The sequence below is a fragment of the Hylobates moloch genome, unplaced genomic scaffold (assembly GCF_009828535.3).
Source record: "Hylobates moloch isolate HMO894 unplaced genomic scaffold, HMol_V3 SCAFFOLD_6, whole genome shotgun sequence".
Taxonomy (NCBI): domain Eukaryota; kingdom Metazoa; phylum Chordata; class Mammalia; order Primates; family Hylobatidae; genus Hylobates; species Hylobates moloch.
In genome coordinates this window covers 114,216,229-114,231,290 of record NW_026652281.1, presented here as the reverse complement: position 1 = coordinate 114,231,290, position 15,062 = coordinate 114,216,229, and the positions used below count along the sequence as shown (strand labels likewise).

The 15,062-nt window shown below is 43.9% G+C and overlaps 1 protein-coding gene across 1 annotated transcript in view; it reads left to right on the top strand.

The window, feature by feature from the left end:
* SPOCK1 (SPARC (osteonectin), cwcv and kazal like domains proteoglycan 1) overlaps positions 1-15,062 on the top strand; it is a 521,167-nt gene that overhangs the window by 351,220 nt on the left and 154,885 nt on the right. The window contains exon 4 of the mRNA XM_032157971.2: positions 10,219-10,333. Coding sequence (XP_032013862.1) covers positions 10,219-10,333 — 115 coding nt within the window. The remainder of the gene's footprint in view (positions 1-10,218; positions 10,334-15,062) is intronic.

Sequence of the window (15,062 nt, the reverse complement as noted above, 5' to 3'; positions counted from 1 at the left end):
GCCCTTAAGATACCTTAACAATTAAGCTCTGTGACTCTTCAATAGTGACATTTCAAAGCCCACAGAGCTTCTCCTAAAACAAAAAGAGCATGAGTGTATGTTTGTGTACAAGGCTCTGTTGTGTGAACCTAGTGCCCAAAACTTAGGAGAGGAAGAGGATTTTCATCCTTTATTCCCAGCCCTTACTGTCTGTGGGTAGAGACAAGGCAGAGTACAGCTCTACTGGAGAGGCATGAGCTACTTGGTTGTTGTAGGGTGACTTCATCAGTGGTATGGGTGTGTTTAGTCAGCAGAAGTTTTCGGGACAAAGTGGACCCCATGCTTGATGTTGAAAAGCTTTAATGTTTCTTCTTATAGAGTTTACCATTTTGAGATTGGAAAGACCGAACAGAATTATGGCTCCAGGATCTTGTGTTTCTGAAGTGTCCAGGGTCCCTTGCCCTTGGTGGACATCCATTTTCTGTATTTTAGGAGCAAGCTAAAAATAGCTGGTAAAAGCCATGAGGATAATAAATGAGCATGAACTGTGTGCCAGGCCCTGTGCTAGACAACCTTCATGTGTTATCCCATCAGATCCTCACAACAACTCAGTAAAGTAGATCTGTTTACCTGCAACTGAATCCTAAAGAGTTAAGTAACCCATCAAGATATCTCATAGGCAAGAAGTGGCAAAGCTGCCTCTCTCCTCTGAAACTTACGTCTCTCTGAGCCAAATGCTTTGGCTTCTTATCTTCTAGGTACACTAAAAATTTGGCAGAAATTCTTGGAGTTGCTGAGTTTCCCAATCCTTACATGATCAACGACCATGGCTGCTGAATAATGTCAGAATAATCAGCACCAAAAGAGTTAATTCTCTGGATGTCTTTGGCCTGGGAAAAGCTCCATGTTTTTATAGAAATTTTAATTGCATTAAAGTGAAGCACAGGTAGAAAAGACAGACTTTATGAGCCGCAGTGATCTTTTAAGTATACTTTTTTCCAGGAAATATTTGATTTTTACTATGCTTTTTATGCCCTCTTATTCTCTTAGGTTATAGAATTGGTTCTTTTGTATTTTGAGTAAATCTCTCTCCTGTGTTCATAAATGTCTTATGAATAATTTATGTCAATTATAATGAAATAGAACCCAAGTACCTTTACTATTATAGCATTTTAATAAATTCTGGCCGTTGTGATGGATGAGAAGGTGAAGACTTCTCTGTGGATGATATCTTTTTCTCTACTTAGAGGCAAGGCCATTCTCAGCTCCTGTTGCCTACACTGCCCTGTCCCATGCTGCGCTGGGCTTCATGCATCTCCGCATTAGCAGTGTGGAACATACGCACACTTCACAGAAACCCCTCACGGAAGGAACCACAGTCAGTTCATCTGGTCCCTGTTGTTTCTTAAGTCAGACGGAGTTAAGTTCACAGGACAGCAGCATTGCCTTTAAAAGCAGCCTGCACTTTTGTATTCATTATAAAAGTAATACAAGCTTATTAAGATAGCCAACAATTTGTCTTTGATTTCTGATAGCTCAATCTTTTTTTCCACAGGAAGGCTTTTTTTTATGAGGTCTTCTGGGTAACATGAATCTTGGGGAAGGTGGACAGAGGAGTGTGATACATTGCTGCTTGACACTTTAATCATCACCTTTGTCCCCATCACAAGTTATTTTCATTAGTGGCTTAGTGGCTTCAAGTATCAGCCTTGGTGTGAGACTCGCCAAGATTAAAATCCAGGCTCACTGGCTGTGTGACCACAAACAGGCTCAACATTTCTCTGTCAGTTACCAGTTGGTAAATTAAGAATGATCTGATCTCTGTATCAGTTTCTTTATTGTTGAATTAGCATAATAGTACATTATTCTATAGTTGGTGGTTGTCATTGTCTCCATGTCAGCCCCCTAATTAGGTGACAGAGTATGTAATGTTCTCCCTCCCCTTCCTTTCTATTTAATCCCCCCTTTCCTTCTACTTCCTCTCCCCACTCCCACTGCACTTCCAAAGGGAAATCAATTTCTTGATGGAAGTGCTGAGTGAGGGTCCTTGTCAGAGCAGCTGGGGAGCAGAGAAAATGTGAGATGATAGTTTTGAGAAGGGAGGCTTGGCTGCCCATGCTAATAAAATTTTGTGGTCCTTGATTTTATGACACACATTTCCACAGCTGCTCTGGCAGACCCCTCTTAACGCCTTCTTTTCTAATGATCAGGACGTGTAAATTACCATGTTGGGCTTATCAGTGTTTGCTCATAATGTCTTGCTTTGCATGTGAGCAGAGGGGCCAAGCTCTTCCCAGACACTCTCAGTAGTGGGTAGTCTTTAACTCCTTCATCTCAGAGACAAACGCCAAGATCACCCAGGGCTGGGCACCTGCTGTGGACTCTGGCCATGGTCATGGCTTGTCATTGTCTCCTTGCTGCAGACAGGATATGAGATAGAGGGCAATCAAGAGAAACTGAGGGCCCTGGTCTGTGAGTGGGGAGGAGGCTGTGGCTGTGGGGAGAGGAAGGGTAGGGAAGGGAAAGGCACTTCCTTTGGAAGAAGGCAGGTCTGGTTCTGAGTACTGGCTTTGCCATTAAGGCTTTATGGTGCTGGGAAGTTACTTTACCATTTCAAATTGGTTTTCTCATCTTCAACTTGCCTTTTCACTTAATTTATCATAAATATCTACCTATGTTACCAAATACAGATCTACTAGTTTCTGTAAAATAGTTGCATGATGTTTAAAAAATGTATTATGTTATTAACTAAACCATTTCCCTACAGTTGATGTTCTGGATTGAATGTTTTTATCCCCCTCAAATTCCCATGTTGAAGCTCCAATTCCCAGCGTGTCTGTATTTGGAGAGGGGGCCTCTAAGAAAGTAATTAAGGTTAAAAGAGGTCCAAAGGGTGGAGCCTTGAGCTAATAGGATAAGTGTCCTGTAAGAAGAGACACGAGAGAGGGCTGGCTCTCTGTCTCTCCAAGTGCTTGCATCGAGGAAAGACCATGTAAGGACGTAGCAAAAAGCTGGCTGGCTGCAAGCCAGGAAGAGGGCCCACCTAAACCTCACCTTACCGGCACCCTGATCTCAGACTTCTAGTCCCCAGCAATGTGAGAAAATAAATTTCTGTTGTTTAAGCCACCAGTCTGTGGTACTTTTGTTATGGCTGCCCGAGCAGACTAACACAGATGGACATTCAAATTGTTATAATTTTCCCTTATTATAGATTATTAAGATGAACATTTTTGCCTATGACCCAGCAATTTTTGCCACTTGCTGGGTCATAGGATGTTTCCTTTTTCCCTTTTCTCTTGTTATAATTTTTATGTATATCAAAATGTTGAGAGGATACTATAAACTGCTATACACCCATCTACCTACATTTAACAATTGTTATCATTTAAGGGCACAACCAAAAAATTGACCCCCAAAAAAGGCTCTTATCAATTTATAACCCACTCCCCCACCTCACACACACACACACACACACACACACACACACACACACACACACACATAATGTAACAGAGAAGATGCTTTTATCTTTGACACAGAAAGAAGTCCCCAGGCCCTCAGTTTAAAGGGGAAAGAAAAGGTCTCTTCCCAGGAGGGCTATCTTTGGTCAGACTCATCTTTCTCTCCTCTGCCTCTTTGTCTCTGTCTGTCCTGTGTCCCTCCCCACTGATTCCTCAATCCTTAAATGCAGGAGTCCAACCTTTATGCCACTGTGCTCTCTGCCCTATCCAGGCACATGACTAATAGGCCCTTTGTTTGGCCTCGGAGAACTTGGCCAGCCCCTTGAATATGAAAGGAAAGAATGGTAGGGAGGCTTTCCAAGCTGCCATTCTTCCTGGTTACAGCAAAAATCCTATGGGCAGAATCTTCTATTTTATATTCTGAGAGGCTCTGTCGTCAGCTGGTGAACAAGCCTCTCTGGAGACATGGGAGGCAAGATGCATGCACGGGTTACCATGGGGACAGACAAGCTGCAATAAATGTTCCTGCTCTTAGCTTGACGAGGTTTTCACAGTTTGGTGTAATTTCTTTGTCAGTCGTCCATTAAGTCACTCCTAATGAATCACTGGGAGTGTCTGCTCTTCATGTGAACCTTGGGATCGCATGACTCAGGCAGAGAGCAGTCTTAAAAGCAACAGCGAGACAACAAGCCATCTTTAACTGGTGGACTTTTTGCAAATCGAGTGGCCTCTGGCCTGAGGAAGATTCTGGAAGTCACCAGAGTGGGCCAGGAGTTCAAGCTGCTGTTTTAGATTAATCTTTCGCTTACTGGTCTCAACAGGTAGTAGGCTTGTGCCTCCCAGAATCCTGTGTGGCTTGGTGTTCCTGGGGAGAGGGAGGAAGGAGGTTCCTGGCAGGAGAAAAGGGTTTCTAAGAGTTGACCACTGGGCCTTCCAGCCCTGACGTCCTCTGTCATTTGGCAGATGAGAATATATGTAGTGTGTCTGTTCTTACTAAGTGCCACTTTCTACATAAAATGCATATTTAGGTTTCCCTCTTCCTGCCCCTTTCCCCGGACTTTAGTCTGGTCACAGGTTCTTGCATGCTGGGTTGAAGGCACTGTGGAACTCAAAGGCCCTGGCTCCCCAGCATGGTCCCTGTGGCTCCAAGGCCCTTCAGGACCAGGCTCAGCCTCCTCTCCAGCCTTTTTACTCACCAGCCTGCTCCAACTGCTGCCAGCCTGATGAAACACTTGGATTCCTTAAGCCTACCACAAACTTTCTTACCCCTGGAAAGACAGCTTCCTGTTATTTGGAGTGTTCTTCCTCATCCTATTATTTGGTTTAAACCTACTTTTCCATAGATGTCAGACTGTCCAGAAAGTCTCACCTGACCCCCCGAAAGGCTGAATTAGGTACCTTACCTGTCCCCCATAGAACTCTCCTCTCACCTGTCTCCTATGTTCAACGGTGAACCCCTGGACAGCTGGAAGGACATCTTTTTGCTTACCTCTTTGTATTCACCTTTAGCCTGCGCAAAGATGCTTCACACTGAATGATACTCTGTAAATATTAATTGAATAAACGCAAATGTGTGTGATTTCCCCCAGGTGAGGAACCCTTTGGGCCAACCCACAAAATGGAACCTTCTTCTCATCTCATCATCTCTGAGGTGGTATCAAGCTCTGCTGTGCTAGGTGTCATGACCCTTTGCCAATTAGCCTATAGGATGTGTTCAAGGAGAGTGCAAAGGCTTGATTCAGGATTTTAAAATCAATGTAGCTAATTAAAAAATAACTCATTGAACTGAAAAACAAGTTCAGAAACAATTAAGATAATTAAAATATCACCACCTTAATTGAGACCAAGTAGTGAGCTTAAAAATAAAATTAATCGGCCGGGCGTGGTGGCTCACGCTTGTAATCCCAGCACTTTGGGAGGCCGAGGCGGGCGGATCACGAGGTCAGGAGATCGAGACCACGGTGAAACCCCGTCTCTACTAAAAATACAAAAAAAAAATTAGCCGGGCGTGGTGGCGGGCGCCTGTAGTCCCAGCTACTCGGAGAGGCTGAGGCAGGAGAATGGCGTGAACCCGGGAGGCGGAGCTTGCAGTGAGCCGAGATTGCGCCACTGCACTCCAGCCTGGGCGACAGAGCGAGACTCCGTCTCAAAAAAAAAAAAAAAAAAAAAAAAAAAAAAAATAAATAAATAAAATAAAATTAATCAAAAAAAGTTACATGGAACCAGTAATTAACTGGCTTTTGAATTCAATTCTTTACAGCTTAACAAATTTCTTTAAATTAATTCATTCTTTGTTTGTTCCTTGAGAAAAGTTTCTATAAAAAGTCACTTTGAAAAAAATAATTGGATATGTGCTGGGTGCCAGTTGACTCTTGAATAGTTCTGCATATGGGTGGGAAAGATAACATTAACCTTTGGTGGGCACCTGCTCTGTGCTAGGGATGCTATCCTGTTTGGGTCCACAGGAGTCCTGCAGGTTTGGTGATAGAAGAGGTAGAGAGGACACAGGGCTTTGTCATCCTCTGGGGATGTCTGCATCCTCTCACTCCTTGTATGCGGAGAGAGACTGAAACTTGGAGCAAGGTCTCCAAGAAATCAGTAGCAGCATGACAAGGAAACTTTGAACCCTGCTCAGGGCTGTCACGCTCAGCTGCCTCTCCTACCTTCTCACCTGTGGTTTCCCCTACTTACTAAAAGGCCTCTCAAATGCCACTTATTGTTCAGATCTCTTATCCTTCCCTTTACAAAGTGCAGCCACAGTCCTTTCCAGTACTGGTGCTGGGTGCCTTTCAGGAGCATCCATCACCCTGAGCCTTGAGGCTGCCAGGTAAAACGCATTTGGAAGGCCTGAGTTTAAATGGAAATGACACACTCCTCATCCCCTTTCAATCCCAGTGTTGCTGTTTTTCAAAAACAAAATGCGGCGAGGTGATTAAACAAACACTGACAGCCTGATTTGTTACTGTTTTGTTGCTCTGTGAAGTTCATTTACTCTAAATAATTTGCATACATGTTTGAAGTATTCAGACCCTAGTAATTGATTTTTAGCAGACTTGATTTCTGTATGCAAATTGTTAAGTATGTGTAGGGAGTTTAATAATGAACAGTTTCTATTTATTAGTATTTTGAGTTGGAGGTTTTTTGTTTTTAAAGAAATGTTAGCTTCCAGAAGTGGAGGGTGGTCTACAGGAGTTAGCCTAAGGTAGGGTGACAGATGGCAAAACTACAGGAACAAAACTGACCAGACCATGGTTCCTTTGACTCAGTTGGGGGATGGCTGCGTTCAGAGGGGGTAGGCTGAGGGATCAGGTGTCCAGAGCTGGGCACCTCACCCTCTGGGGAAATATCAGGGCTGGTGACCTCATCCTGTGGGATGTACTGAGAGGGAATCGTGGACTATCCTCTGCAGCACCGGGTCATCTGGCTGCCGCCTCCTTTTACTCAGTAAGTCTCATTCTGCCCCCAAAGCTTCTTAAGAATATGGTACACTTGGGCCCTTGGTGTGAGGTGAGCCCCCCAATCAGCTTTTTAAAGAAGATAGTAGGAGATCCTCATGCTTCAAGCATACACTGGTGAAGAATTTGGGTTCTGGAGTCACAGACCAGGTTTGTCCTGCATCTCTCATTAGCAGTTTGTTTTTAAGACCTGCACATTAATAGCAGCTACCTCCTTTGGTGGCTATGAAAATTAAATGTGGTAATCCAGTCAGAGGGCTTAGTTCACTGCCTGTCTGTCAAAAGCACTCAGTAAGTGTTAACTATGGTTCTTTGTTATTATGAAAACTGATTATTTACTCTGGGAACAAAAGACAAACACAAAAACTTAATAAACACATATGAGGTGCTTAGCATGTTCCAGGTCTAAGTACTTGCAGATATTAACTCATTAAATGTTCATGACAACCACCAAGCAATAGCAGGTGCTGTTATTATCCCCATTTTTACAGAAGAGGAAAGTGAGGTATAGCAAGGTTAGCAAGCAGCAGAGGCAGGGTTCAGTCCCAGAAGCTACTCCGCCTTGGAGTCTGTGCTGTTCCAGAAGCTACTCTGCCTTGGAGTCTGTGCTGTTCCCGGGTCTGCTCAGCTGATTCATGATCCTTGTGATTGCACTGTCCGTTGAGACCACCCGGACGGCAGTGTGGCATGTTAACAAAGTTGGCTACAGAGGCAAAAATAACTCACATTCTGCCACAAAGCTTGTCATGTAGTACTGCAGATTTTGACACCCATCACCCTAGGCCAACCTGTTTTTCTCTGTGTCTGACATCCACTCAAGTGAAAATCTCAAGTTGTCTGCTGCAGTACTAGGCATCTGTTGGGGAAAATGCCTCAGCTGGTAACTATGACTGGGGCTGCCAGTAGTCTAGTCCCCAAGTTTCTTGAGATCTATAAATGTCTTCATCCTGTGGTGTGTGGAAGTGTGAGAAGGGGCAATGAAGGACTGACATGTCCTGCTAAGCTGTTCTAGCAGCAGAAACGTCATTGGATGTTGTGTGTTCAGAACCCTTGAGAAATTTTCATCATTAGTGGTCCTCTGGCAATCATTCTTAATTGTTGACTCAATTTTGTATGATTCTTGGAGAATGAACTGCAGCCCCAGGGTTGGCGTCGGGGGCAGTGCACTGGGCTGAGACCGCACCAGTCTCCTGGCTTCTTATGCAGACATCCCCAGGAACCAAAAGAGTTCCACTTAGGACCAGGAAGCTCTTGCTGCAAGTTTCTGGAAGGCCCAGCCTTGGAAGACTCTGAAGGCAGACACAGGGCCCAGCTACCTGCCTTACAGAGGTTGCCTTCAGCTTAAGCGCTCTGAGTGAATGAACATTCTGTCCCTGGGGCTCAAATCAGCCTCTCTTTTATCTCACAGCCTGTTTCTCTCTGCTAAGCTCCAAGTATCAGAGCCACATCCCTTGGGGAGTAGACTCTACCAGGTGACTCCCCTAGGACCAGGCCCTGGGTCTTATTACTTTCCAGATGGGCCTGAGAATGCAGCCTGGCTTCTGTTTACAGCTGCTGAAGCTGCAGCAGTGGAGGGAGCCAGCTAAGCTGTTCAAGTAGCAGGAATGCCTTTGGATGTTGTGTGTTCAGGACCCTTGAGAAATTCTCAGCAGGCATTTGAAGAAAGTAGTGTGCAGATTCTGGGCCTGGGCAGGAGGAGAGGAACGGCGATGTCCTCTACATGCTGAGGAGTCAGGATGGCTAAGAGTCCAGTGGTTGAGGGCACTGTGACATTTCTTTGTGTTTGTTTTGGTTTGGTTTTTTGACCATGTCATTTCTTATAGAAGTTTTGCTATACCTGCTCAGGATGCCAATTTGTTTAACCAAATGTTTGCATGGGGAGGACATGGGGAGACATCACCTCCCCTGATTGTGGAGAGCAGTTATGAAAGATTTACTGCTTAATAGGCTTTAGGCCCCAGAGTTGGAAGATGGCACAGTTGCTTTTGTTTTGCAGAGAATTCCCCGAGGCCTCTTCTATGCCAATGATGAGCATGTGCACCTCAGCATGCAGAGTGCTGATTAGCCGAGGGCCTGCTGCTCAGCCTATTCCGGGAAATGTTGCAATATATGAACTGCTGTCTTTGGAGACCCTTTCTGGAGTTACTTGTTTGAATCAACTCCCCTCACCCCCTCCTGTCTCATTACTGCCTCCCCACAAACCACACTTAATAGTCAGATTGAGTATCTTATGATTGCCCTAACATGCCTCCCTACACTCGCTGTGCCAGTTCACTCTGCCTGGATTGCCTTTTCTATCTTTGCTTTTCAAAATCCTGCCCATCCTTCAATATCCAATTCACATATTAATGCTTCACCAATCCTTGCCCTAGAAATTGATCTCCATTTTTCTCTTGGGCTCTGTTATCATTTTATATGCCCGTCATGGTCCTTATCTAATTCTGCCTTGTACAATAAATATTTATGTGTAAGCTTTTCCCCCTCCCTGTTACATTGTAACTTTGTGTGGCACAAAACTGTCTTATATATCCTGAAGTTCTTCAAAAACTTAAAATAGCTTGTTTATGCACATAGTTAGTGTTTATTGAATGGAAGCAAAAAACTCTGTCCTCAAGGACTTTTTATAGGAAATAAGTAAACTTAGGCATGAATGAAGTCATAAAAAGCAACACCAGATTCATAATCAAAGAGGGAAAAGTAGCTCTTGTTTCTTGGATCATGTGAGATTCTAAAGGATTTTTTAAAAGTAATTCCTGCCTGAGCTGAAGATGCTGAAACTCCCAAAGCACAAAGGAATTGCTCCCCTGATGTTGAGGAAGAATGTGTGATAGACACAGAATTTCCCCTGGCTTGGGCTTTCATTCTGTTCCCCTCCAGCCTCAGAGAACAGCATCATGGGCAAACACATGGTTGGTTTACTTCCTATCTGTTTATTTAAGTAGAAACAGAAATTAAGGCCGGGTGCAGTGGCTCAGGCCTGTAATCCCAGCACTTTGGGAGGTCATGGCAGGTGGATCACCTGAAGTCAGGAGTTTGAGACCAGCCTGGCCAACATGGTGAAACCTCATCTCTATTAAAAATACAAAAATTAGCCAGGTATGGTGGCATGCACCTTTAGTCCCAGCTACTTTGGGAGGCTGAGGCGGGAAAATCACTTGAACCTGGGATGGGGAGGTTGCAGTGAGCTGAGATTGCGCCACCGCACACCAGTCTGGGCAACGCAGCAAGAGTCCATCTCAACCAAAAAAAAAAAAGGAAAAAAAAAGAAAAATTAAATTTCCCTGGAGGTCCTAACCCCACCCTCCTTCTTGTTTTTGCCTCAGCCCTGGACCCATCCAAGGACCCCTGCCTGAAGGTAAAATGCAGCCCTCACAAAGTGTGTGTGACCCAGGACTACCAGACCGCCCTGTGTGTCAGCCGCAAGCACCTGCTCCCCAGGTAAGGCAGGAAGGCCGGGGGCTGGGGGCTGGGAGGCCTTCTGCAGCTGGCAGATCTGAGGGTTGCCAGTCTTTGACGTGGGGATATGGGGAGGGGAGAGCATAGTGTTAGGGTCGCCATTTGTATGGTGTTTGGTGCCTGTACTCCGACTATGATAGGAATTTCAGTTCTCAAACACAGGTTTACAAAGGATGTCCATCTTTATTTCTTTTAAATCTACTTCATTTTGACTCTGAGTCCTGATCTGAACAGATGAGCAGAAAATTCCTTCTTGGTCATGACTGAGACCTTTCTCCTCCCAGAGTGATGCCACGACCCAGGAAACTTACAACTAAGAAAGCAGGGGCCAAGTGTTTAGTCTGCTGGTTGCACTAACAACCTCACTGTGATGATTCTTCGAGGTCCATTGAGGCCCAAGGGCTGTCTGCTTCCATGTCCCCATTGGATGTGGCATCTTTGCCAGCCTTGGTTTTTGGGTCCTGCTTTCTCAGGACCACCACACCACCATTCCTTCTGGGAACATGCTATTTCCTCAGGGTACAGCCCCGGATATCCTCTTTTTCCCAGCCCAGGGGGAAATGTCCCCCGTCTTCTTCAGGGTCCTTAAAGCCATTGCTCTTACCCCTAACTCCACTCCCAGCATCATCTATCCAGTGGGTTTAGGCTTTCACAAATGATGGATGCAGGCTTTCAATTCAGACTGCTTCTGCCTTTGGTCCTGCAAAAATACCTGAAGCATGAAAGCAAACAAACACACACATGCAAACGGGCTTTCTTTAAGAAGGGAGTTGGATGGGGCAGGAATGAGAGGAAGGCAATTTCAGTGCATATTCTGCACTTCTCCCTGTGCTGCCTGTACAATTGAGAGGTGTCGCAATGGGGCTTTGGAGTTACCCATGTCCAGTTCCCAAGTGGGTAATATGCTTTGCCGCTCACCGGCATTGTACCATGACCTTAGACAAATAAAGCAACCTTTCTGAATTTAGATAAATAAAGATTCCCACTTAAATCTGCTCCCCATCAAGAACTTTTGCTTTATATCTCCAGCTTGAGCTGGGACCATGCAGAATGGGTCCTATCCCTTCTCTCTGTTCCTGAAGTCCAAGCAATGCTGGTCCCCTTGGCTGTTCCTCTGGGGGTATGTTTTAATTTCCCTCAATCCTGTAAATGGTTTCCTCTGAATGTGCCTAGGGAGCTCCTGCCCTCTGAAATCATGGTCTGGCAGAGAAATGGTGCTCCTGGCATGAGGTGAGCATCTAGAGCAGCCCCCACCCCATACCCCTCTGGCCTCTCTAAGCCTGGCACCTGCAACAATAGACCTAGCGTCCAGGGTCATCTTGCTCTGGGGTCACTGTCAAGGTTGTTTTTAAAATAATCAGACTTTGTCTCTACAAGAGCAAGATGCAAGGTATCACAATGTGCTTTTCTTTGTCCCCAGACTGAACTGTTTTCCTGGTGGTAAAGCTAGATTGCATCCCTGGAATACTTCAGCCTGTGCTAGCATTGTGCTCAGCACCTGTTTCCTTGAGTTCTTTCAGCCATTTTGTAAATTTGGTATTTATTTTGTCTCTGCTTTACAAATGAGAGACTGAAGCTAGTGAGGCATTAGTAATTTGTTTGCAAGCAGCAGCATGATTCAAACCCAGGATTGTCTGCCTCCAAAGCTTATGGGTTTCACTACTACAATATGTTGATGTCTTCATTCTACCTGTTATTGTCTGCTCATCCATTCATTGACATTCAACAAAAAGGTATTGAGGCCATAGGCACTAAGGCTACAGAGGTAAACAAGAGACCCTATTTCCACCCTCAAGGAAAGTCAAGTTCATTGGGAAGTGGTATGTAAAAAAATACCACTTTTTTGGGGGGGTTTATTATTTGAAGTTCCTTTTAAGGTATATATTATCTGAGAAAACTAGCCTAGAATCTCCTGCTACATACAATGTCTTTCTTCTCGGATGGAGGGAAGATGTGGCCATATGAATTAAAAATACCCAAATACCCTTTGGGATGGTGCTCTAGGTTGTTTAGCCGTGTGTGTGTGTGTGTGTGTGTGTAAGATGGAGAGTCCATTGCATGCTTCCTTCTACAATGCAGGATATAGCCCTTTCTGGAAGTGTTAGACAAGACATTTTTAGTTTTAAACTCAAATCGGTTTGAGACCTATTCAGCAGCCTCACTGATATTCAGGCATATCCAGGTGTAAATGGTGTTTTTCTGGGCATGCCATGTTTCTAGAAGTGTTGGAAGCACCAACACTTTTGCTTGTGTTGAAAATTGTAATCCTCATCTCCCACATCTCCTGGTGACCACAAAATTACAGTGGCTGACAGCATGGATTTGGGAAGGAGACCCATCTGGGCTCAATTCCCAGGTTGGCTATTTCCTTTTCCAGGTGGCCTTGGCAAGTTATTTTATCTTTCTGAATTTGTGCTTCCTTATCTGTTAAATAGGTTTAATGACAGTGCTTCTACCATTCCTCTTTTTCATTTGCTGGAACACATCCTCTAGTAATTCTTACAGGGAGGGTTTATGGGTGATAAATTTTATGAATCCTTGCAGAGTATTTTGTGTGTGTGTGTGTGTCTGTGTTTGAGTGTTCAATAAAATGATGGTGTGTAAAGTACATAGTCTATTGTCAAATAATAGCAGCTGTTCGTACAGTTACTGAAACAATTATGATAATAGTTATTATTGTCTACTTCATTTCGAAAGGTCAGCCAGAAATCTCCAAAGTTGCAAGTTACTGACTAAAAAGTAATTCACTACAGGTGCCTTGGTCCCTACCCAGTTCGATTGTGCCTGCGTCTGCAGTTTCTGCAAGAGGAAGCCTTTGAGGTTTAGCGTGAGGATGACAGTGTCATTTCTGCTGCCCCCTTTGCAATTCACAGCAGGTGTAGACTAAGAAGATGATGGGATTTCTGATAATTGGGCCCATCGGTTCATTGGAAAAAGCCCAAAGAGGAGGCGCTGGCTGAGATGGTGTGCCCACTCCTTTATCAAGATCTGGGAGGCGGCCTGGCCCAGGAAGTCCCTGAGTGTGTTTGTTGTGGTTGTTATGTCCAGCCTTCCTTCTCTTCCTCTTAGAGGCTGAATTACTCAGCCCACGATATCAGTTGAGTGCATACCTCTTTGAAGGGTCTTGGACAACTTCCCAGAAGGAACATCTGTCCTTCCACATTATACTCCAGGAGTCCCCTCTGACCAGGGAGACCATGTTGACAACTCTATTTATTCATCAATCAGGGAAGTCATCTTTCTCTCTGTGAAACATCTATAGTCACTCTCGCCAGCCAAGTTGGCCTCTGCAGCAGCTTAAGAGGCAAATCTCACCCACCAGACAGTCATGAGTGCGCACAGAGAGTTAGCCAGGCCAGGCTTTAGCTGATTATGAGGCTCCAGACTTAGGCTATCTTTGCAAGCAGATCAAGACAGAAGGACAGTGAGCACATCAGTGGGAGAATTTCATTAGCTTTCCTTGCCTGCGGAGATTGAGTGAGCAGAGAAGCTGTTTGACACACACATCTGTGACTGCAGTGTGTCAGGGCCGGCAGGCAAGCAATGTCAGTGGGGGGCCAAGCAAGGCAGCCAGCCCTCCCCTGCTGGAATTCTTCTCCTTGATTAGAGTGGCATTTGTATTTGGTTTCAGGTAAACTCATATTCTCTTTGGAGAATTCTCTTTGGAAATTCTTTGTTTCACACTTTCTTGCTGTTAAGCAATATTGAGTGGGGTTGCAAGGGACAGATTTTTGTAGTATGTTCATCTTTCAAGTTCTCTAAAAGGGCCAGATATGCACAAAAGAGCAGTGTGAAGACAGCTGGGAGTCAGGAAGCCTTCTCTTAAGCTACTTTGAAATAATTTTTAATTTAGTTTGATGTAATGATAGTTGATGCTTGTTATAGAAAACATTAAAAGTAGAGAAAAAAAGAAACAAGAAATAGGCAATGGTCACACTATCTAAAAACAGTAATTAAAATATTGTGGAATATTTTCTTCCATTCTTTTTTCGAACTGTGGGTTTTATCTATTGGTGTGTTTTTGTCAAAACTGATCAAGTGGTTCCTATATTGTATATAAAAATTTCTATTGCACCCTCTTTAGTTAATTTTTATAAGTGAGTATTTTAATGATACTACAAATTATTTATAGGTATAATTTTTTTTTGAGACAGTCTCTGTCATCTGGGTGAAGGGCAGTGGAGCAATCATAGCTCACTGTAACCTTGAACTCCTGGGCTCAAGCAATATAGTTATATATTTTAATCATTATATAACATACTATACAAAAAATAACTTGAAATGAGTCATAGACCTAAATATAAGAGCTTAGGCTTTTTTAGAAGTCTTGGAAGAAGGCTTCAAAGAAAACATAGGCATTATGACCTTGAGTTTGACCAAGATTTCTTAAGTAGGACACAAAAAGCCTGAACTGTAATGCAAAAAGAAAAGCAACAAATTAGACTTCATCACTGGTCTTCTGAAGGCACTTTTACAAAAATGAAAAAGAAGTCACTCTGAGAGAAAATATTTGCAAAACATGTACAACAAAAGATTTGATTGTAAAATATACTGAAAGCATATGTGCATTTAAAGACTCCCTCCTGCATGTTCATATCAGTTTTATGTGTGATGGATAAAAACTGTGAAACAACCCAAATGTCAACAAGAGGTGAATGAGTAGACAGATTGTGGTCTATCTCATAATGGATTACTATTCAGCAATAAAAAG